At 36.8% G+C, this 23,887-nt stretch overlaps 3 protein-coding genes across 5 annotated transcripts; all 3 read right to left on the bottom strand.

Annotated features, from left to right (window-relative positions):
• Window positions 1-387: 387 nt before the first annotated feature.
• LOC140835025 (protein Dr1 homolog) lies at window positions 388-11,344 on the bottom strand. Of its 3 annotated transcripts, none has more exons than XM_073200306.1 (6): window positions 11,292-11,344; window positions 10,853-10,914; window positions 6,176-6,265; window positions 2,194-2,288; window positions 1,219-1,287; window positions 388-842 (listed from the first exon to the last, which is right to left on the bottom strand). In XM_073200306.1, the coding sequence occupies exons 2-6, from the start codon at window positions 10,905-10,907 to the stop codon at window positions 672-674; spliced, it is 480 nt and encodes a 159-aa protein (XP_073056407.1). In that variant the 5' UTR covers window positions 10,908-10,914; window positions 11,292-11,344; the 3' UTR covers window positions 388-671. The 3 variants fall into 3 exon arrangements, with proteins under 3 accessions (XP_073056407.1, XP_073056405.1, XP_073056406.1); XM_073200304.1 differs by lacking the exon at window positions 11,292-11,344 and adding an exon at window positions 11,055-11,267; XM_073200305.1 differs by lacking the exon at window positions 11,292-11,344 and adding an exon at window positions 11,090-11,261.
• Window positions 11,345-12,581: 1,237 nt separating this feature from the next.
• LOC140835023 (uncharacterized) lies at window positions 12,582-15,482 on the bottom strand. The gene is made up of 4 exons (XM_073200302.1): window positions 15,124-15,482; window positions 14,636-15,034; window positions 13,475-13,886; window positions 12,582-13,193 (listed from the first exon to the last, which is right to left on the bottom strand). Exons 1-4 carry the CDS (start codon window positions 15,389-15,391, stop codon window positions 12,995-12,997), a joined length of 1,278 nt encoding a protein of 425 aa, XP_073056403.1. The 5' UTR covers window positions 15,392-15,482; the 3' UTR covers window positions 12,582-12,994.
• A 360-nt stretch (window positions 15,483-15,842) lies between these two features.
• On the bottom strand, window positions 15,843-20,146 carry LOC140835024 (uncharacterized). Its single transcript, XM_073200303.1, has 5 exons — window positions 19,461-20,146; window positions 18,325-18,480; window positions 16,725-16,823; window positions 16,474-16,629; window positions 15,843-16,243 (listed from the first exon to the last, which is right to left on the bottom strand). Exons 1-5 carry the CDS (start codon window positions 20,085-20,087, stop codon window positions 16,109-16,111), a joined length of 1,173 nt encoding a protein of 390 aa, XP_073056404.1. The 5' UTR covers window positions 20,088-20,146; the 3' UTR covers window positions 15,843-16,108.
• Window positions 20,147-23,887: the final 3,741 nt, after the last annotated feature.

Raw genomic sequence — 23,887 nt, 5'->3', positions numbered from 1 at the left:
TAGTCTCTTACGTTCACATCGGGTGACAGTTACTCGTTTCAGACTCGTTTATACTAAACGGTAAACACAACGGTACTCTAGGTGTTGGCCTACTTTTGCACCGTTTACCACTAATGGAGAATATGAGAATAAATATTCATGAAATCTTGTTAAAATCAAATGGCATCTTACATAAAATAGGGAAGACAATGTATTGTTATATTCATCCCCTAGAAATAGCCAATAAAATATTAACAATATACAAAAATCAGAATTCACAGTTTAATGAATTCAAGACCTATTTATCATCCTCGGTAGGCTCACTAATTAATTAACTTGGATATTAACTTGAATTTTTGTATTCATCAATATCACCATTATATTATTTGCCCCTGGAAAATGAAAGAATTAATGAAACATATATCGAGGCAATTGATTAGCCACCAGTAATAGTGCGCTTGAAAAAATGAACATGAAGTACGCATTAACTAAAATAGCACATACGGAGACAATCTTGAAAGACTGCTTAAAGAGGCCGACAAATTACTTACTCACATATACATAAGAACATCGTACACAGCAGACCCCTCTATGTTAAGTAAGCACCATTTGTACATTATGCAAGGCTAAAATAGAAATGCTGGAGTCGAGGAGTCTCTAGTAAAGAGTTCGAGAAAACTTATAAATATAAGTTAGCTACTCAAACTTGGTCGAGTCTCTGAATCTGATTGCTTGGGAACCACTGTGCCTCCATTCATTCGAGCACGTGCCTCTGCAAACATCCTCTGTTGCTCTACGAGTGCTTCCTCTTCAGTCATTTCAGCTCTGTTGCTCAATTTACCGCTTCTCATGGTATCCTGAGTCTAACCATTCACCAACAAGCAATAAAAGTCAGTATCTTAGGGAGAGTAATTACATTTTTACCATGACATAAATCATTAATGTAACTGAGCATACTCCAGGAAGAAATACCCAGATAGTCTATCCGATAGTCAGGGTCAAAATTTTAGAACACTGTATCTCCCATATTTAGGTGATTTTATACATATTAAAATTGCTTTTTTATATAATTTCATAAATCTTTTTCCATTTATTTTCTTTCTTCCAACCCTTATAGGCCAAAGTAGAAGCTATCAATGTCCGGTGAAAAATGTACACTCAGTAACTCAACATTTAGCAATCTAGAGTTTTTTCAAAAAATACAAGGTCCAAGTCTGTGGGAGAGGGAGTCAAACTTACCGTAGTCTCAAGCCTATGTTGTTCATATGCGGCATAAACTTCTTCAATATACTCTCCAAATCCAAGAACCTGAGAAATAAAGACAGGGCAAATCTAGGTTATTGAACAGATAAGAGAATTTAGCACCAAAGAAAATAGATAGGAAAATCTAGGTAAGAAGGTAAATTTATTCAGGGGATTCACTGATATTATTTGATTTAAATGTACTATCAGATCAATATTTGGAGCCATTTTAAATGCACCATCCAGCCTACAAATAAAGTGTCAAGGAATCATACAATAAGATCCATGTCATATTGCACCTCAAATTTGCAAAAATTGGCATGCTTTACACCGAGGCGATTTCATGTGAAAAAGAAACCATAAAATTGTCTCAGACATTTTATCACAAAAAAGAGTACTATTCAAGTTGAGAAAACAGAGAAGGATAACATTAACTTCTAAAACATTTTTGGACAGATGCTTCTCAATTGCTTCAGCCAGAAATGCTTTAAAATGTGTTGGCAGGATTCATGTGGATCTCAGTGTGCACATAATCCACCATTCGTCAAGAAAATCTTTAAGTGAAAGTCAAAGGCAATTATATCAAGTACATCACTTCACATGGCTAATTATAATATTTAAAATTTTCGATAATCAAAGATGCACCAAAAAAATTTCATAAATGCTACAGCAGCACAGCATATGGCCCGAGAAAATTCCTAGCTTAATATAGCAGCTCAACGTTGAATAGATGTTAGACAATCAGTAGAACAAAATCACAAGATTCCAATCCAGAAATGATTTTCAGCAAAAATGAAGAACAAAATCAGAAGATTCCATTTCAAAGGAACATATCACAGATGACAATAACCCAAAAAAGCCCCTTTGACCATTGGAAAAAAAGGCCTTTGAGACTTTATAAGATGTTGACCGCTGAAATTCAATCAACAATAATCATAAGAGTTGAAACCAAAAGAAATACTAGGGTAGAACCTCTAAAGCCTTGAGTACATGTTCTGGTGCAATAGTTCTTTTGTCTCCCCTATTACAAACTTCATTGGATTCTGATGAAATTAGATTGATAAATTCTGCGAACATGAAAATCATTTACCATAAGTCACAAGATAGAGCTTGCAAAAATACCGCATAAGAATTGAAAACGACAATAGACAAATCAAATTTTGGTCCGCTCTGAACTATATCAGTTAATAAGTTGGTTGAGAACTGCACTGATGCAGAGATAAACATCTCCTACTCATAACACCATCAAGAAACAAACCTCAAAAAAGAGGCCAAATTTAATAATATAACATCACTTTTTCATGACTTATTTTTCTTTTCCTTACTTTTTGGATAATGGTGATGGTGCTTGTTGGAGACAAAGCACTGAGAAGTAAACCAACAACAATAGATAGCTAACTAATTGTGCTCAGCATCACTTTGTCGGCGTCCAACATTTGATTATTCTGACTGTTGGCCAACATTTGATTATTCTGACTGTTAGACCCCGCCTAGAAAGGCCATTACAGGGCCTTGGGTCTGACTGGAATTTTCTTTTTTTTTTTTGATGAGAAACATATATTTTATTGATAATTATTGTGTTTTAAACATTACAAGTAGTGGACTAGAAATCCACTGTAGCCAAATGAAAACTCTAATTTTAACAATACACATAGGACCAATCTCTTAAAATGTCAAAAGTAGAGACTCCATAAAAGTTCTTGTCTGCTCGAATCCAATTGGCTAAAGCGAACTTGATTTTCCCCCAGATTTCTTCCGTTGTTTCTTCTAGTTCTTGAAAAATTCTTCTATTTCTCTCCAACCATATTTCCCATGTTACGCCGTGGATCACCATTCTCCAGAAAATCTTTCCTTTCTTACCGAGCATACTGCCAAGATCCGTACTGTACAAGTCATTAATTGTCCTCGGCACAACCCAAAACAGTTTTAATTCCACCAAAGCCTTTGCCCACATTGAATGAGTGAATTTGCAATGAATGAACAAATGATCTTGTGTTTCCACCTCCTGACGACACAACACACACCAGTTTGGGCAAAAAGAACAATTAGGATATCTCCTCTGCATCACCTCCGATGTCGGTAATTTAGCAAGGATTGCAGTCCATGAGAAAATCTGAATCTTTGAAGGAATAGGCACTTTCCAGATGATATTGAAAAATTTGAACTCTTGGGCGCCATTCTCTCTTTTGAAAAAAGATTGGAAAAAAGATTTGACCGAGAATATCCCAGATGGATCCCCCTCCCACTGCCGAAAATCATCAACCCCCCCTACTAAACTCACCCCCTGCAGAATGCTAAGTATTGATGAAAGTTGCGAAACCTCCTGCTCTCGAAGTGATCGACGGAGATGAAGGTCCCAAGAAAAATCATTTGAGGAACAGTCAAGGTGAGCAAAATAAGAGATAGGTAAATTATGTGCCAATGAAACACGAAACAAAGCTGGGAACAACTCCCGGAAAGAAGAGACTCCCAGCCAAATATCCTCCCAGAATCTTATTTTATTCCCCCCTCGAACCACTAATCTCACTAGTCGGTGATAAGTCGGGTATGTTTTAGAAATGAACTTCCACGGACATCTAAAAGTCACATTCTTAGCCAACCCCGCGTCCCATCCATTTTCTTGCATCCCATACTTGCTTCTTATTATTCTTTTCCACAACGAGTCGTTTTCAACATTAAACCTCCACCACCATTTCCCCATTAAAGCTATATTTCGTAAACAAATATTCCCAATGCCCAGCCCTCCTTGTTGCTTTGGCCTACAAACTTTCTCCCACCTAACCATATGACAATGAGAATCACCCTCGTTCCCATCCCACAAAAAATCTCTCATTACCTTTTCCATCGCCCCCGCTATTCCTTTTGGTACCTTGAAAAGAGACAAAAAGTATATAGGCAATGCATTCAACACCGCGGCAATCAATGTGAGTCTACCTCCCTTAGACAAAAATGCTTTTTTCCATGATGCCAATCTTTTTTTCATTGTAGTGATTATAGGTTCCCAAAAAGATGCTTGTAATGGGTTTCCACCGAGAGGGACTCCCAAATATTTTATGGGCCATTGTTCCCTGCGACAACCAATTCCCCTTGCCATATTTTCCCCCACTACTGCATCTTGATTAATTCCCATCAAAGCACTTTTATCCCAGTTGATCCTCAAGCCCGACATATCACAAAACGGTCTCAAAATTTTGACCAAAAATCCCAAGTGATCCTCACTCTTGACGAAAAACAATGTGTCGTCCGCAAACTGTATATGAGACACTTCCACCTTTTCTCTCCCTACTTCGACTCCACTGATGAGTTTTTTCCCTTTTGCTGTGTCAACTAATCTGCCCAAAACATCCACAACCATGTTGAACAAAAGAGGTGATAACGGATCTCCCTGTCTAAGTCCCTTGAATGCTTTAAATTTCCCCCTTGGTCTCCCATTAATCATGATTGAGAACGATACATTAGATACACAACCTCTTATCCATCCTCTCCACCTTTCCCCGAATCCCTTCATTTTTAAGACGAAATCCAAAAAATCCCATTCAACATTGTCATATGCTTTTTCAAAATCAATTTTCAAAACCCATCCTTTTTCCGCTTTCTTCCTGCCTTCTTCCACCAGCTCGTTCGCAATCAAACAACAGTCCAAAATCTGCTTCCCTTCAATAAATGCATTTTGAGATTCTGACAAAGTATGTGACAACACCTTTTTCATCCTTGTAGCCATAACTTTTGCAATAATCTTGTACAAGCTCGTAGTGAGGCTAATTGGCCTGAAATCTCTTACCTTTAACGAGTCATGCTTCTTAGGTATCAAACATATATACGTTTCATTGGTCAACCCATTAATGATGCCCCCTCCGTGAAATTCTGTGAATACCTTGATTAAATCTCCTTTAAGTACATCCCAACAATCCTGGTAGACCGCCATGGTATAACCATCGGGCCCCGGTGCTTTACTCCTATCACAATCAAACACCGCCTTCTTGATCTCATCTTCACAGAAAGGTTGTTCAAGCTGTTCCCTCATATCATCGTCAATTGGCGACCATTCCACGCCTTGAATCCCAAATCTGTCAACATCTGCCTTGCTGTACATTTTCTGAAAGTAATCAACAATGAACCGAATTATTTGATCCCCATCCTCTATGATCCCTCCATCATCCATTTCCAGCTTTGTAATCATTGCCTTTGTTTTTCGGTGGTTCAACAATGAATGGAAGAATTTGGTGTTGTGATCACCCTGTTTTAACCATTTAATCTTAGCTTTTTGATAGAGCATTCTGTTTCGCCGGCACACCAATTCTGGTCTGACTGGAATTTTCAAAATGAAGCCATCGTAATAGGTAGAAAGGGCTTACCCCACAGATTCACTTAAACAATTGGACCGCTGGGCCATTATAGGATGTAGATCACCATTGGTGCTAGTCAAAAAAACCCATGGATAAAAAAAAGCATTTGTACGTTTAAGATCCATGTTTACACCCACCAAATCTCATTACCCACGCAATGTCTTCGCGGGAAAAAAAAATACAATTTGCAAGAAAACAAGATAACAAGTCCATCTTAGTCGCTTTTAACAAAAATGAGTCATATTTCGCCTAAAGCGTATAAACAAAAGGAGTTATAGTATGGTTAGGAGCATCAAATGCTGCTCACTTCGCAGAGAAAAGTCAATTGCTATGCCATGGTTGCGCTAATTATTAAAAAGAAGATTCAAGTCATATGGGGTTTTGTCTCTCTTGATTATGATGCCAATCACATCAAAATCATGTAAAATATGAATAGATCCATAAGTACTAAAGCAGTTAATGAAGTGCACAATTTAATCGCTTAAAGAAATTACACACTGAATTGAAGAAAATCTAACAATAATTGTTTAACTTATACCCAACTGAAAGTACAAGAAATAATGAATGTCCCACAGAATTAAAATGAAAAACAAACACCAAATACAAACCTACACAACACTCGATCAGAAGATCCTGAGCATCTCTTGCTACGCGGACATCGGGGGGGAGCATCTCTTTGATAATTTTTGTCATAGTCGCTGCAAAAAGAATATCATTAATGTATCTTGTATGAAAACAGTACCAATAAAGATGTAACAGCAACTGTGTTAATATTTAGTAACCAAATGAGTTTACAAAAACACTCCAGATTGTTTCGTTAATGCTATTAACAGTGATCAGGAATTCGAATAAAACACAATACTCACTTGATACTGTTGGTGATATACGAGTTAGTGAAACAAGCTTTTAACAACTCACACGATTTATTCTAAGAGGAAAACTATATAAGTCAATGTCTTGTTTTCTCAATTCAATTTTGTACAACTCTTTTGCGGGAGACATTTTCTTCTCTTTGAATGGAGATTTATCATTACAGCGTAATCTTCTTGTTTCTTAACATGGTATCAAATAAGAGGATTTCGATCTTTCTTTTTTGATTGAGATCGAACTTTCAGAATCAAGTTCGATGTTGATCTCAGCTCGGCGATATTGTTGAATATCTCCAATCTAGACATTGTGATATTTCTCTTTCGCGAACAATCTAATCATACTCTGGAACAGATCTCAGAACTGATCTCCTGAATTGAGCACAGCTCAATCAATGGCAGCCACGGTGACTTTCAATGATCCTATGTATATTCATTCATCAGATACACTTGGTATGAATCTCGTAAATGAAATGTTACTAGACACTGAAAATTATGGTGTTTGGAGTAGTGCGATGCTTATTGCACTTCTAGCAAAAAATAAAATTGGATTTATTGATGGAACTTGCAATAGACTAGCTGTTGGCCATCCTACATTGCATCAATGGGAGAGATGCAATGCTTTGGTCTTATCTTGGATTATGAACACGGTTTCCAAGGAGATTTTTCGAGCAATAGCTTACCCTACGGATGCTTAAGTGGTATGGACTGATCTCAAAGAACAGTTTGATAAGGTTAATGATTCACGAATTTTTTTGTTGCACGGAGATATTGATCAGCTGAAGCAGGAAATAACACTATATCTTCTTACTTTTACAAGTTGAAACAACTTAGGGATGAATAATATTCATTAGTTGTACTACCATCGTGTGAATGTTCTGCAGCCAAGAAGTCAAGTTTTAATGATGAGTCCATTAACTACAGTAGGACGGGCCTTTTTTCGATCATATCACAAGAGGAATCGCATGGATCTTTGTTTTTTGTTGAAACACCATCCTAAACATTCTTCTAATCAGAGCAAGGTACATAATTTGAGGAAATATATGTTGAGATGTGATCATTGCAACTGGAATGGGCACACCAAAGAGACATGTTACAAGCTTGTTGGTTATCCCCCTGATCATAAACTATACGAGCCACAGAGGAGAGGATCGACCAAAAAAGTTTACAAGCCCCAAAGGACTTGTGCGCATGTTAAACACTTCTGGAATTGATGAAAGAGATTCCTCACCTGTTGGAACTGTCACTGAAAACAATCCTACAATCTCTACATTTACTTCGGAGCAGTATGCCGAGATCATGAAGTTGTTAGGTGGCTGCAAAGTGCAATCCCCTACAGAACCTGTGGATAACATGGCAGGTACATCAAGTTCTATTGAAATTCCAACACATTGGATTATTGATAGTGGAGCAAATGAACATATGACTGAAACTTGTGAACCTCTTTAGCTCTAAATCTACAACAACTCCCATTAAATTTGTGAGATTGCCTAATGGTGGTCGGGCCCCTGTTACCAACCTAGGATCAGTATCATTCACCGATTCTATTACACTTGAAAATGTTTTGCACGTAGCAGATTTCAAAGTCAATCCTCTCTCCATATCCAAATTTACTAAAGCCATAAATTCTTTGTTACATTTTTTCCTCACTTTTGCTTGTTTCAGGACCTCAATACTGGGAGAGTAATGGGGATTGATAAAGAAATCAATGGGCTATATCACCTTGATACGAGAGTTTTTCCGAGTACAAAGTCTATCCCAAACCCTGTGTTTCCTTAATTTCATAAATGTTTGTCGGTAGTTCTACGGTGTCTGTTACCCCTTCTCCTGGGCATTAACGCTTAGGCATATGTCATTATCTATAATGTAGTTGCTTCATTTTTTTGAATCATAAAGTTAACCTTCAGCATTGCTTTGTTTGTCCGAAGGCTAAGCAAACTCGACTTCAATTTCCCTTAATGAGTTTATCGAAGTCATCTTGTCTATGATATATGGCGACCCTTTCATACACCTATATACAATGGGGAGAAATATTTTTTAACCATTGTAAATGATTTTTCTGCATACTCTTCAACTTTCCATCATGATCGTGAACTTTTTTCTTGGAGATGATCATTTTTCCAACTCTATTTCTAATATCGCATTTACCTTGACCCCCACGAAGATCTGTACGTGCTACTTCACCTCCAGTATGGACAAAAGATTATTCTTGTCCAACTTCGTCTCAATCCAATTTAGCCGATTGTCTGTATGCATTGTCACAATGTCTCACTTATTCCAACTTTTCTGACACATATCAAGCTTTTTTAGCCGCCATTTCATCTGATAGGGAACATACATCTTATCATGAAACAATTTCAGACTATAGATGGAAAGTTGCTATGGATTTAAAGCTGGCTGCCTTATAATCAAACAACACTTGGGAATTGGTTGATTTGCCAACTAGAAAGAAAGCCATCGGGTGCCGATGGGTGTATAAAATCAAGAGGAATCCGGATGGAACTATCGATAAGTTTAAAGCGCGGCTTGTGGCTAAAGGTTATACCCAACAACAAAGAGTCGATTACCATGATACCTTCTCAGCCACAGACAATATAGTTACCAAGTGTGGCGGCAACAGTTATGTTATGGCCCCTTTTATCAAATGGATGTCGCAAATGCTTTCCTTTCAAGGTGATTTAGATGAGGAAGTATACATGAAACTCACAGGGATATTTTGTTCAAGGAGAGTTGAAAGTATGAAGATTGCTTAGGCCATTGTATGGCCTTAAACAGGCTTCAAGACAATGGAATGCCAAGTTCGCCGGTGTTATGAAACAAGTTGTTGGGTTCATTCAATCCCTCAATGATCATTCCTTGTTTGTTAAGAAAGAGCTGCCCACATAAAATTGTTATTAGTATAGTATATGACATTATGGTCACAAGAAATGATGAAGATCTCATTCTCGCCTAGAAGAAATTTTTACACTTTCATATTCAACTTAAGGATGTTAGACCGTTGAGATACTTCCTTGGCATTAACGTAACTCGTTCCAAGTCTGGAATCTATCTGAATCAACGGAAATATGTCTTAGAATTGCTATCGGATTAAGGGATGAATGAAGCTAAAAATTTTGGGACTCTTTCGTCTCAACACAACTTACTAGCGCTGAATTAGATAAGGTTGCAGAACAGTGTTCTTACCAACCATTGAGCATCCTCTGCCATCAAATTCTGATACTAACAGACGCTTGGTTGGGCGGCTGATTTATCTCACAATTACAAGACCTGGCATTTGTTACGCGGTTCAAAATTTAAGCCAATTTATCCACTTACCAAATAAATCTCGTTTGGATGTTGCTTTGCTGGTTTTGCATTATTTGAGATCTGCTCCTGGTCTTGGAATTTTCCTCTCAGCTGATAGCTAATTTGTCATCACTGCTTATTGTGATTCTGATTGGGTAGCATGTCCCATGACCCGCCGATCCCTCAATGGTTTTTGTTTTAAGTTAGGGGACTCTTTAATCTCTTGGAATGGAAAGCAAAGAAACAAAGTGTTGTATCGTGATCGTTTGCTGAAGCAGAGTACCGAGCAATGGCCACAGCTACTTGTGAAATTACTTGGATTGTTGGTCTCCTCCAAGACATGGGCAACGAGTTACTAAATACACCGATCTATATTGTGATAATAAAGCGGGGTTGCAGTGTTGCACATTGATGCAAATCCTCTCTATCATGAACGCACGAAACACATTGAGATTGATTGTCATTTGATTCGAGAAAAGACTACAAATGGGATCATCAAAACCGATTATGTTCCTACCTCTGCACAACTTGCAGACATCTTTACCAAAAGTTTGAGTCATGATCAACATGAATTTTTGTTATCCAAGATTGGTGTATTGAATCTACATCAATCTTGATGGGGAGTGTTGGTGATATACGTGTTAGTGGAACACGCTTTTAACAAATCCCGCGCTTTAGTCTGAGAGGAAAACTATATAAGTCAATTTCTGATATTTTTGTTTGCTCAGTTCAATTCAATTTTGTACAGCTAATGTTCTTGTTTCTTAACAGATACAAGCAAAAAAATTAGTATTCTATAACCTAATCATGTCTTATGTCTACAACATCGTGCTCGGGTAGCCAAAACATGCCACTTAATCAAATATCTACGGAATCCCACTTTGACATGCAAGAATCCCTAACTATTACATGGTCAATTTCTGATATTTTTGTTTTCTCAATTCAATTCAATTTTGTACAGCTATTTTGCAGGATACATTTTCTTCTCTTCGAAATGAGATTTATCAATACAGCAGAATCTTCTTGTTTCTTAACAGATACAAGCAAAAAAATTAGTATTCTGTAACCTAATCATGTCTTCAAACAATTAGAGTAAACTAGGGGTAACAAGGAAAAAACGGGGACAAGACTAACCTTTAGGAAGCGAAGCATCCTCCTTAATCTTACCAACAATATCCATAGGTTCCATAATTGACCTTCAAAATCAGAAGGAATCAAGAAAAACTAAAGATCAAACATGAAAACCAAAACGCACTAGTTTGAAAATAATGATTTTAAATCAACAATTAATTATATGAATTTTTCCAACGAAGAACTGCAAAATTTGTTGGCTTGAAGGTGAAACGAAGGCTGTGAATCTGTAACACTAACAGGACAAGACGAGAAAAGGCAAAAATGTAGGAAGAAATTTGGTGCGAGATGAGAAGGTGGTGGGGTGGTCGGAGTCGCGGGCGGTGGTTCGTATAAAAATGTGAAATAAACTAGGGCAAAGATTTCTCCAAAGCGCGTGACAAATATTCCGCACACCCGCGTGAGGCTAACTGGTAGAAAAGAGACACTGTGGAGCACGTACCGCTCAATCGCCTAGGAGTGTGCAAGATCCTCGGAAAAAAGTCCAAGACTCTCTTTAAGCTTTTTTTAAAAATAATGACAAGGAAAATACCTTTATATATAATGTCATTTTTTTAATAAAGAAAATACTCATTTTTTTATATTGTTCATGTTTCTTTTTGGCTCAATCCCTTCTATTTATGTTTTTCGAGCAAGGCCCCAATTTTATTTCCAACGCTCAATTTCAGTTCTGTCAGTACTCTCTTTAGCCATATTCTTTCACATAGTCCTTGACCAACAACCTTGAATTCGGCTTCTGCACTACTTTGAGCTACTACCTTTGCTTTTTGCTACCCCATGTTACAAGGTTTCCTTACACAGAAGTAAAATAGCATGTGGTAAATTTTATGTCCACTATGGATCCAGCCCAATCATCATCAGAATGAACTTCAAGTAGGTACAATTGGGAATAGAAAACGAAAAAAAATAAACTATGATAATTAATACCAAATGCTCCTCAAAGACATGACCTCAATCCCAGAAGTAACAAGAAGGAATTCAAACATTAAACTAATAAAGGTGATATAAGTTTCTATAAAGAAAGATTATCATAAGAATGAGGCATATCTTCAGTAAAGATTATGAGTCAATGATTGTAAGAATGTGTCCCTAGAGATCTATAATGGACTGATATCCATAAAACTCTTGAACCCAAAAGATGTAGATAGCTGCACAGCTGGCGGGGTGGTGGTCATGCACGATTTGATGGACTGGGAAATGGGATTCTTGAATTTGATGGTGGAGCTAGGGGAAAACAAGGATGATGGAACCATTTTTTTTTTGTGATTATTGGACGGGTGGGAATGGTTCGAACTTCGAAGAGCTGCTGGCATCGTTCACTGTTCCACTTTGTAGTTGTTTGACGGATTAACAATTATTGTAGTTGTCGATGTCATCTTTCACCTCAATAAACAACGATTCCTCATCTTTTGGTCTGCCTTTGATATAGATCTTGAACAATTTGGTTAAGCTAGGCTTGTGTTTTGGCCTTTTAGACCTCAGTTGAGTTGGTTTAGTCATCTTTTCTTTTTGGTGCCTTTTCAACCCCATCTTGTGATTTTGGTACAAGTCAGCTGGGCCACCTCGTATCTTTCGAATGTTATGAGTAACAAGCTAAGCATGATAGATATAAAATAATATACATTTGATTTAAAATCATCATATAATCAATTTATAGCAATCAAGTAAAATTGACTTGCAATAATGCATGAAAGATAATTTGATGGTGACATTCTTCAATACAGACAAAGCATTTAATACGAGGCTTCAATCAGACCATAGTTCATGAAAGTGGCAATTGGTGATTCTAAAACTAGATATTTCATGGAAAAGGACAGGCCCACGAAAAAAGTAATTCAAGACTAAAACTCTGAAAAATTGGAGATTAAAGTAACCATAGCCTCGCCTGACAGTGGAAGAGAGGGCCAGAAATTCGAAAAGGCACTTTTGTATTTTTACAAGGTGAAATAAATTACTCTTCATCAACTTTCACATTTGCTACAAAAGCTACATGAAGCGATTTAAACCCAGAGTTTTCACAGCCGGTCTTTATTAACACATGGAAGTATATTCTCTGCAAGAATGAGCCAAATTTCAAAAGGCGATCCAGAGACCGATGCTTAATCTTCAATTTCTTCATGGAGCCCCTATAGCCCAGTTGTGTAATCATGTAATTCCCGGACTAGATTCTGTTATTCCTATCTTGGCTTGCAACCTCTGCATGAATTTCGGATTAGCTACAAGCCTCTTCTTCACTTCTGAAATTCGAGCATCCTCCACTAGTTTCCTAGCTTTTCCAGCATCCTCGATTAAAGCAAACAAGGTTCTGAGGCAATCTTTTCTGTTTTCCTCCCGATGTTCAAACCTGAACCAAAAAATGTAATGAACATTGTATGCCAAAGACAGGAAGAATAAAGAATGGATCGTGCAGGTTTGAGCCATTGCCGGAACTTTATAAAGAAGTGATACTGTTTACCTTTTGCAACACTTTCCATAAAGATAAAGTACGTATACATAAGTGCACACGCACTTAAAACAGTAGAGCCTCGCGAATTGTGTTAGTTTAGAGGTCAAATTATTAAAGCAGAAATTCCGTATACTAACTGGTAATAGAAAATAAAGAAAAATGCTAGCTATTGAGCTTACCTTTCGCTAGTGATGGTAAGTTCATCTTTCCCAGGATTGTACCGTTTTCCAGCCAATTCTCTCAGCCGCAAAAACTGATGCTTAGATAGGCCAAGCTCTTTTACAGTAACAGCCAACTTCACTTTTCTATTTTTGGGATGCCATGCATCACCACCAGGAGCAAAGACAACACGAGTTTGCCACCTAAGAATTGGTCCCTCGCCTGGTGGATCATCAGGTTCCTTTTTGTTATCAGGAACAGTCTCTTCAAACTGTGGAGATTCCTCTGCTTTCATCAGTTCAGTACATTCCAAGACCACTTTATCTTCAAACTCCTTAAATAATGCATAACCTTCTTCAACTTCTAACTCGCCTTTTTCAACCCTATCAGCTATCTCGTCAAACTTCTTTTGCACCTTCTTCTTGATCTTATCTACAAAAAAACCATCCCCGGGAAATAACTAGTGCTTTAACCACAATATACTGAAATCCATGGGAAAAGTATAAAAAATGCCACGGTACAACAAAATGAAGTCAACTGAGAACAATCTTGCCAAATAATTGAAGGTTCAAATCCTCAAGTTAAAATCCAAATAACACAGATGAACCAAAACAGTTTCATATCATCTATTATTCTATCTACTGAATATCGTATCGAAAAGGAATTTTTCTAAGATTTTGTCTAGTTGTTTCCCAAAGGCAACTCATTCCTCGAAACTCCCCCACATTTGGTGCATTGCGTTTCACTTAGCTCACAATCACAAATAAATTCAAATAGCACGCAACATGTCTGGTCACCAGAATGCGTCATCCAAAAAATTCGAAAACAAGTCTAATAGTTGCACCTGTTATCTGAAAGGAATAGGCAAATCCAGTTAAATCTCGTCAAAAGAGCAATAGTCAAGTATGCAACCAACTTCTACGGCTGGAAAGTAAATCATATATTCATATTACTAGCAGGAAGCTAAACCCAAAAATAATATCAAATTAGATCGATTTCAGAGAAACGGTTCGGCTATTCAAGAAATCACACATCATAATAGATAAACTAACATAATTCCATTGCCCCAACTAGCTTCATTTAAATAATCAATATCGACAACCATAAACAATTAAAAAGGGAAAACTAATGCTTATTTTATCAAAGCAAGATGGGAATGGGAAATAAGAGCACGGTGGTACCAGGTAGAAGCTTGTCCCAGCTAAGCATGTCCTCCAATATTTCTTCACATTCCCTTGTATCCTTGAGATAACCGTGCTCGGTAGCCTCCTTGATCATGTCGTCCCACTTCTGGTCATCCATGTTGCCATAAGGATCAGAAGTCATCTGCTTCATCACAATTTCCCGAGTATTATACAAATCATCAATTTCTTCGTCAGTTTCATAAGCCTCCTCAAAATCAGATTCAAAGTCTTCATCCTTAACATTATCCAACGGTTCCCGATGAAGCTCATCCATTAACTCATCATCTGTGTCTTCATGCTTTCCTCCGAGTCTTCTCTTCAGAATAGACTCGAGGATTGACGGAAGTGCCTCTTCGTTGAAATTGTTGAAATAGTCATCTATCTGTAGTTTTAATTCTACACACAACATATAACAAACAACGTAGCTAACAATCAGCACCCCGGAGAAGATCAATCAACGAAGTTGATAAAAAGATGTCTTTTACCTTTGTTGCTCACATCTGCTGCATCATTCGTCACCTCTTTCTTGTCTTCTGAATCCCTCACGCTAGATTCGGACTCACCGTTGTCATTTCCAGATGAAAAAAATCGAATTGTCGCGGGAAGACGGTGGATTAACGGTGCATTTTCAGTGCTGTAGCCACGATAACAATTCGTACAACAATCAGAGATAGTAGATTTGAGTCCGAGGTTGCGAAAGGAATGTAGATTCCGAGAGCGTAGGCTTAAATTCCTGAGCAGAGCACTTCTCATGGCGGAACCAGCTCTCGGAGGGTTCAGTGGAGAAGCTTTTATTGGGCGGAATACTTGCAGGCTTCTTATCACCGAACTGGACGTCCCAATTTGGGCTCTACTGGGCCTTCTTATTTGCTTTTCAATTAATTTTTTTTAAAAAAAACTTAATTGGGAAAAGGGAAAAAAAGAGAGAATGAATAAAAAAAAAATGAGATTTCCAGAATGACCTCGATCAAATTTCATTTGAGGACTAACTAAGGTCATTTTTTGTTGAAAATCGATGTTATTTTACTGTCTCAGATATATTATACTCAAATTTCATGATATTTATAATAAGCAAAGTTATAAAGCAAAGTCTCAAGATGGTCAAATATCACATTCATGGATTTCAAATTAAAGTTTCTCAATTAAAGTTTCTCCAACAGATTGAAACCCTTAATCAGAATAATCAAAAGAACGTGAATTTGTAATTTAGGTGCAAATAATATTGACGACTTCTTCAAAGAATCCAATCCATTTTATTACAATGAAAACCGGCTTCAAAGTAACTTGAGTCATACTTCCAACAAATAAACAAAAAATGGCAACCAAATCCAGAAACATCAATACATCATAGGCTCATAGCACCTATAATCTCACACAGAAAGATAAAAATTCTTTCATTCAACGATACAGTAGCCTATACAGGAAAAACAAAGGGCCACAAGAATTTATGAGATAAGCGAGAAACATTGCTCATATCTGAGAAACAGCTGCAGTTTTACAGATGGGGCAAGCATTTTTCTGCACAAGCCACTGCTTTATGCAATCAATATGGAAGGAGTGTCCACAGATCAAATTCCCCGTCTCATCATCCGTTTCATATTCCTCCTGGATTAAAACATTTTTCAATAAATTTAAATCAAGATTCACCTGCATAAAAATGGGGGTATTCATGTATTCTTAAGTAACAACGTTTTAGGGACATTGTGTCTTGATCTAGTCTTCAACTCTTCATGGCTAAGACATGAAAATCCTACATTGTTTTACATTATCTTTTCATTGTATGTTTGCCGTTTAAAATTCAACAAACATAGATAAAATATGCAAGATTGTCCAACCTGGCATATACTGCATTTCCTTTCCATGTCTAAGGCAAAACGCAATGATAAATGATCAGATAATGCAAGTTTACTACTTCTCAGACATTTTGTCATCTCATCCTCTCGCAGTCCAGTATTCACGTATCCGATACTGTCTCCAAGTTCCAGTAATTCCTGTCATAAAATCATACATAGGGATGTATATTAAGATTTAAAGACAAGCGAGTCAAGAATATAAAGCAAAGTCAAATTTGGAATCATGAAAAAACCTCATAGGACATGTTATCGACGTCAAGCCTCAAATCCCTGAACCGGTCACGCCCATAAGGCCGTCCTCCAACAATGAGACCAGTTTGAAGCATCACTATCTGCGTGACAATAGTGCAACTATAGCAATCAATGGATTACCTTACACCAAATAATTTTTCAGGCAACACGAACAGGAAAGGTTTTCTTGAAAAGCTTAAGTTACACAAGCTATTTAGAGACGCAAGGCGCACTAAGTAGGACATGTATCATTGAATTTAATTAGGAGCAGTGTGAGGCAAGGTACGCCCATTATCATGTAAAGGCTGACTAAAATCGATTGCATTCACTCTATATTCATAATTCCTACATGTAAGGCATTCTTAATAGGCACATGGAGTATAGATCTCAAAGGAAAAGCTTCAGATCCACAGAGCGTTCTTCTTTGAAAGGACCACCTTTGCTGTTGTCTAGGCACATACCTTGTTGGCATTCCATAATGGCCCATTGAATAAAAATAAAATAAAATAAAATAATTAAATAAAAGCAACTCCAGGAGAACTTTATGCACTGAAAAATTCTGAGAAATCAAAATCCAGACCATAGAAATATAAAAAATGCTTGTATTTTATCTTTTTACTTAAAGATAGAAAAAATCATCTCTGTATTTGCTACAAAGTATCTTTGCATACGTTAGTAATGTTGTTAGGAAAGTCCAACTACATATTTTTCAACTATTGAATTGAGTTGAACACATGTTGTTGACTCATACGTATTACCAGAGTATGCCCAACGTATTTCTACAAATTTTTTGTTATTAGTGAATTTATTTACCTATCAAAAAAATACTGAGCATCTTTGCATCAATCCAGTAATAAGATTATAAGATCCTCAACAAACATGAGTTTGTTAAGGCCTTACACCACCACAGAAAAGAAAGTTGTTAATCCACTTGCATAATTTTTTCTCCAGGACATAGCTTTTTGTTAAGATATCTATACTTCCATTGAGATTCACGCAAAATTGCTTCCTGCCAGGAGGTTTCACATTAAGGACTGCAAATTCAAAATCGCAGTTATTGGTTGAATTTAGATTCATTCTCTTAGTTTTCAAAAAGTTCGGCCACAAGTTCGAGGCATAGATCAAACATTCATCTAATAAGCAACATTGAACCCAACGGATCTACAGAAGGACAGTGAGTTAATTAGTTGTATTTTTTTACCAAGATTTGTAGCCGAGAAATCTATTGAGCAAATATACACAAGAATTCTACCAAAGACTTGTCACTCTGTCGGCTGTCCTACAACATGACTAGTCAAATGTAAAAATTAAACACTCGAAAGTTTGTCATGGTGTAAGAACTTTCAAGCTCTGGACAGGTGGTATGACCCTTGATATAGACTGAGAATTAGGATGATCAAGTGCACTGAAAACTAATCTTAGCAATCACAAATTAGAACACTCTTCAGTTTATTACTTGATAAGATCTTTAACAGTATGATCGATTCATTGCAGAAAATTGTGTACTTTGAATTTCAGCAAATGAATATAATTTATGCGTAAATATGCTCTGAGACGCGAAACAGGATGATTTCTGCTAGAAAAGGCGAATGTAGGACAAACCTCGGCAAGTCCTTCGCTGAAACCATGTCTGACATGATGATGATGTATAATTCCAGTAACATCGGAGCGAAAGCGTGGCATTCCTACTGCTGTGTCAGATTCAGCAAGAGGAATATCATCAGAGGCAACTACTCTCCTCGTGGAACATGGTGAGCGCTGATAAATTACAAAAGTGAATCAAGACCGGTGCACGTAGCATCCACCCCAAAAGTAACAGTGTGGGGGTTAAGTAAGGCCACAGCTTTAAAGGAAGTAACCAAGCACACTTGAAATCTAAAAACTGAAAGCATGAAAAGATATCCAAAATAAAGGCATGCATGCAGGTTAAATGGTTAGACATGGGAAATGATTAAGTGATCGTGAACAAGGCTAATGAATATAAGTTAAGCAAAAGGAACATGTCCAGTCTTGGTCACGATAAGAGCAAGTAAAAAGGGAAACCATGCCCTTCTTCTGCTCAAGGAAACAATAAACCCAGCAACAATGCCACTCCAGCAGAATTTCATGAAGAACGTACAGTCCAAATCACAGCAATAAGCCATCCTGGCACCCCGATTAGTAGATCATATCTCTCATTTTGCTATCCTTACCCAACGCCGATTATGAGAGCAGTCACTGGTGTTATATTCTCCCTTCAAGCACCTCAGATCTCTCCCCGGAATGCCATTTCAAACACTTTTTTGGAAGGACAGGCAAGAAAAATATTTCAGTCCAAACTGGAGCTCAGACAAAGATACAAATTTGTTAGGCTATTTCTCGTATAGCTTATGTTGGTTCGTAGTACTATCGACCTCAAAGCTCACTAAGCGTATTGTATAGGTTCCTCAATTAATCAAAGGCTTGAAATTGGCAAAGGTATTCCTTTTCTTGGTACCCATTCATCAACTAGAGAATCCCAAGTTCAGTACTGCCCCACAGCTTCTTGAAGAACAGACATAGACTAGTAATAAAAATTCAATCTCGAGCTAAACATACATCATCAATCAGTAATAAGTCGAGATGGAGAACCACAAAACAGATGCTTAACGCCAGAAAAGCCAAAAACTTTCAGTATTGTTTACTTTTGTAAGTGCACAGCAGAAATTCAAAGCTAGAAAAACCATAAAAAATAAATACATAAGGAAAAAGATGAGTACCTCCCTCTGACCAAGAACAATCCTGTCCACCCCATGACCATCAACTTTGCCTCTAGCTGGCACAGAAGGAGGCCTTCTCGAAACAGTAAAATCAACAGAAGCAACATCAGTACTCAGCCCAATTCCAGGTCCTCTGGCTGGCACATATGGAGGCCTTCTCGAAACAGCACAGTCAACAGAAGCAACATCAGTACTCAGCCCAATTCCAGGACCGCACCAAACATCAGGAACGCCAACACAACTTGATGACAGTGTTAATGAGAACGAAGATTGAGACGGTGAGTTTGAATTATTGTTGCCATTATTCGCAACAGCAGGATGGTTATTACAGAACAACTTGCTGACGCCATTTTTCGTGGTCTTAAGCCTTTTCTTTTTCACTTTCTTGGCTTCCCAATTGGCCGAAGTTCTGATGGCTTCGGGAACCGAGACCTGTGAGAAGGCGGTGCAGCCCAGTCCTCTGAATGCGGAAGAAGTGAGGTTTTTCTTCCTGTCGGGGATAAGAATGGATGAAATGGTTGGGTTCACAGTAAGCAGAGTCGGATCTGTTCGTGGGTTCGCGTTTCTGGGCTTTCTTAACTTGGTGTGCTCAGCAATGGCCGAGTCTTCTGCAGCCAACATAGACATATTGCGAGTTCAGAAACTGAATATGCTTTGTTGCTTCTTGTGGTCATATGAAGTGAGGAAAGAGCTGATATATGTATGTATTCTTGTACTTCGAATTTTAAAAAAGCTTTAAATATTACTGTTATTATTATTATTTTATTTTTGTAATTTCCTTCATAAAATTATCATTTTAGTTTCATTTATAATATTCTTTCCTGGTAAAAAATTAATATTCTTATCATAATATATTTAACTCATTATTTATTTCAAAATTTCAAGATTATATCGTGTCGATCAAAATGTGATGTTATAGAGTTTTTAATATATTAGTGGATAATTGAAATTTACTTTTTAATAAAAACAAAATCAAAACAACCAAGCACAAAACATTATGTAGAACTTTGGAATCAAAATAACAAATGGGTGGTTCTTTAAAGGATAAATTAATAGACAATTATTGAATAAATACTCGTCGGGTCCAATACGACCACACATAAGTTAAAGTCGATTAGCGTAATACTATTAGGTTAACTGTATCAATTAATTTAATCGATTGAATGACTTTTATTTTTTATTTTTTAATTTTTTTTTTTGAATTCAACCAAATTCTTCCATCACAAATATATAAGAAAGATCGTGATTTAATAAAATATAATTATATCTTCATTGATAATGAGATTTTTTTATATGTAAAATCCAAAAACAAATTCATGCAAATTTATGTCCAAAATAAATAATATCATATTATTACGATTAGGTCTCTTATGAGACGGTCTCACGAATCTTCATCTGTGAGACGAGTAAACTCTACCGATATTCACATTAAAAAGTAATAATTTTATCGTAAAAGGTAATATTTTTCATAAATGACCCAAATAAGAGATATATCTCACAAAATACGATCCGTCACACAAATTTTTGTCTATTATTACATAGATATATGTGTTTCAACATAACTCCTCTACAGGCATGTGAATCTACTTCCTCCATCACAATTTTGAAAATTTCAACCTTTTCTAAATGGAATATTTATTTAGTCCAAATATTTTTTTGGATCTTTGTGAAACTAATCATCAAAATTGAGTAATAATTTTAACCAACATCATATAGGGTTATATAGTTTCATCACGGACTAATTAATAAAATTGAGATGACTAAAAAATGATAAAGATAAAAAAAAATTATGTAGCATCTCACTTTCATCAAATACACTAAACAACAATATATAATAATATCGAATAATCTATATTTATTCTTATATATGAGATTCATGATTTTTCCGTTGATCAAATAATTAAAGATAATTGGATATTATTGTAAGATAATCTACTAAAACTAAATAAGTGAAAATAATTAAAGATAATTGGATATTATTGTAAGATAATATACTAAGAGTAGCTCTCATGTGAGACGGGTCAACCCTGCTCATATTCACAATAAAAAGTAACACTTTTAGCATAAAAAATAATACTTTGTAATGGATTATCTAAATAAAGATCTGTGTCACAAAATACGACCCGTGAGACCGTCTCACGGGTCGTATACTAAAACTAAGATCTCGGTCTCACGGGTCGTATACTAAAACTAAGATCTCGTTAACCAATATTCATTTGTTATTATGAACAGGAAAAAAAATAATTCTACGAAAATTACATTTTTCAATAATTAATTTCACATTTGAATATTTTTTAGAGCTAATTTTACACACAGAGGAAAAAAGAATAATATTAATGAAACATTTGAAATAAAATTTGTCCGAATGCAGACGTAATTAGGTGGGCTTGACTAGGGGTGCAAACGAACCGAATCGAGCCGAATAATAGTAAAAAAGTCAGGCTCGAATTCGGCTCGAAATAGGTATATTCGAGTTCGAGCTCGATTCGAAGTTCGATAATTTCAAATATTTGGGCTCGAGCTCGGCTCGAAATGAAGTTCGAGTTCGAGTTCGGCTCGAAATATTCGAATATATTCGTGAACTATTCGAATTATTGCTCGGATATTAAGGTTTGAAAGCTCGAAATGCTCGAAATATTCGAAATGTATATATATAAATATATATAATTATATTATATTAATAAAATATTAAGGCTCGTGAACTATTCGCGAGCTATCGAACAAAATAATTTGGGCTCGAGTTCGGCTCGAAAAAAAGTTCGAACGTGTTTGAGTTCGACTCAAATTCGATAAGTTCGAATACGAATCGAATATTTATCAAGCCGGCTCGAAAAACTCGCGAACATGTTCGGTTCGTTTGCAGCCCTAGGCTTGACTGGGTCGTGAGTGGGGTTTGGTTTGTCTTCTTGCGTATCTTGTGGGAGACATGCTCTGCGTAAATGATGAAAGTTGTCACCATCTCTTTAATCAATAGGAATACGTATTTGTCGATCAATTAGTTTCCAGCTTTACGCTTGGAATACTACTCTTTTTTATTTTGCTATTTTAATGTTTATGACAAATAACTTTTGTTAATTTACATATAATATATAATGAATTATCCGGATAGCAATGAAGACTCTAACTCGACTATTTAAAGAGGGAGTGGTGATATCTCTGAAAGAGTGATCGGAACAACGAATAAAACTTTAGCCCGACTATTTAAAGAGTGAGTGGTGAAACCCTGGAAAGAGTGATAGGGACATCGAGAAAGACTCTAGATCGAATATTTAGAGAAGGAGTGGTGACATCCCCGAAGAGGCCCGGGTCAAGGGTACTGAATAATCCTGGGTCATGGATCAAGTTATGAAAAGCTTCAGGCCAATCTGATAACAGCCGAGCAAAATCATTTTCTCGGGCTACGAGAAACCTGGGCTTTCAAACAAGTTCTCGAGTGATGCATTTCTACCTGGGTTATCTTGATAATAACATCGTACTCGATTGCACACGTGTGTGATACCTTATCTTGGTAATCATTACTATCAGAATCGTATGGATTTGACAAGGCGAAAGGGACGGTTTGGAGTGTCAGAGAGGATGATGTCAGAAAGCAGGGTATGGATAACCATCTTGCCATCATTAATAAGTGTGCACTGAAAACAAGGTCCTCATTGACTTTCTTCTTATAAATATCATGTTTGTTTAGCATTTATGCATTCATTCATTCATTCACATATATTGCCCACATCATTTACTCTCTAGAATCCGCACACCATTGACATACTATTTCTCTTTGCTACATTGGTTCTCTTCGTTCACCTGCTGACTTTAGCATCGATGTGGCCACGTCGGACACCTCTCCGACGCTCATTCACGTGATCATCTTCGTGTTTGCAGATCAATATCATCTATTCTCGAGAGAAAAGCATCCGATTTGGACACATCTCGTTGTGCTCTCATACCTCGTCATTTTTATACTCGATTCAATTAATCGTCCGACCTAAATCACCCAGATCACATCATATAAGATATGATATGATATATCATACTATAATATTTAAAAATCGATTTAGGTAAAAATATTCACAATAGATGGCCCTATAATATAAAAACTTCGTCCCGTCGTGGCCCAAAAACAGGAAATTTGCTTCGGTAGGACCCAAATCTGAAAGTTGATGCCCAGAAAATATATGGCCGCCCGAATGGGTGTACAAACATCAGATGGTCATCGACAGAATTTTTTTGGGAAATCCCGCTATGATTAATTATCAATCGATCCATTGTTTGTGAAAGGACATAACAAAATTGGACAAAAAAAATTTGAGCTCCAGAAATGTCATTTGGATCGTCCATGAGAGGCAAGAACGTGAGCAACATTTTTTGCCGAACATATGCAATATTGCACCACTGAACTTGACAACTCGTACATATTACCAGTTGTTTGTGCC

The sequence above is a fragment of the Primulina eburnea genome, chromosome 6 (assembly GCF_022965805.1).
Source record: "Primulina eburnea isolate SZY01 chromosome 6, ASM2296580v1, whole genome shotgun sequence".
NCBI lineage: Eukaryota > Viridiplantae > Streptophyta > Magnoliopsida > Lamiales > Gesneriaceae > Primulina > Primulina eburnea.
Note: the sequence above shows the minus strand (reverse complement) of the source record. Positions and strands in the feature narration are given on the sequence as shown.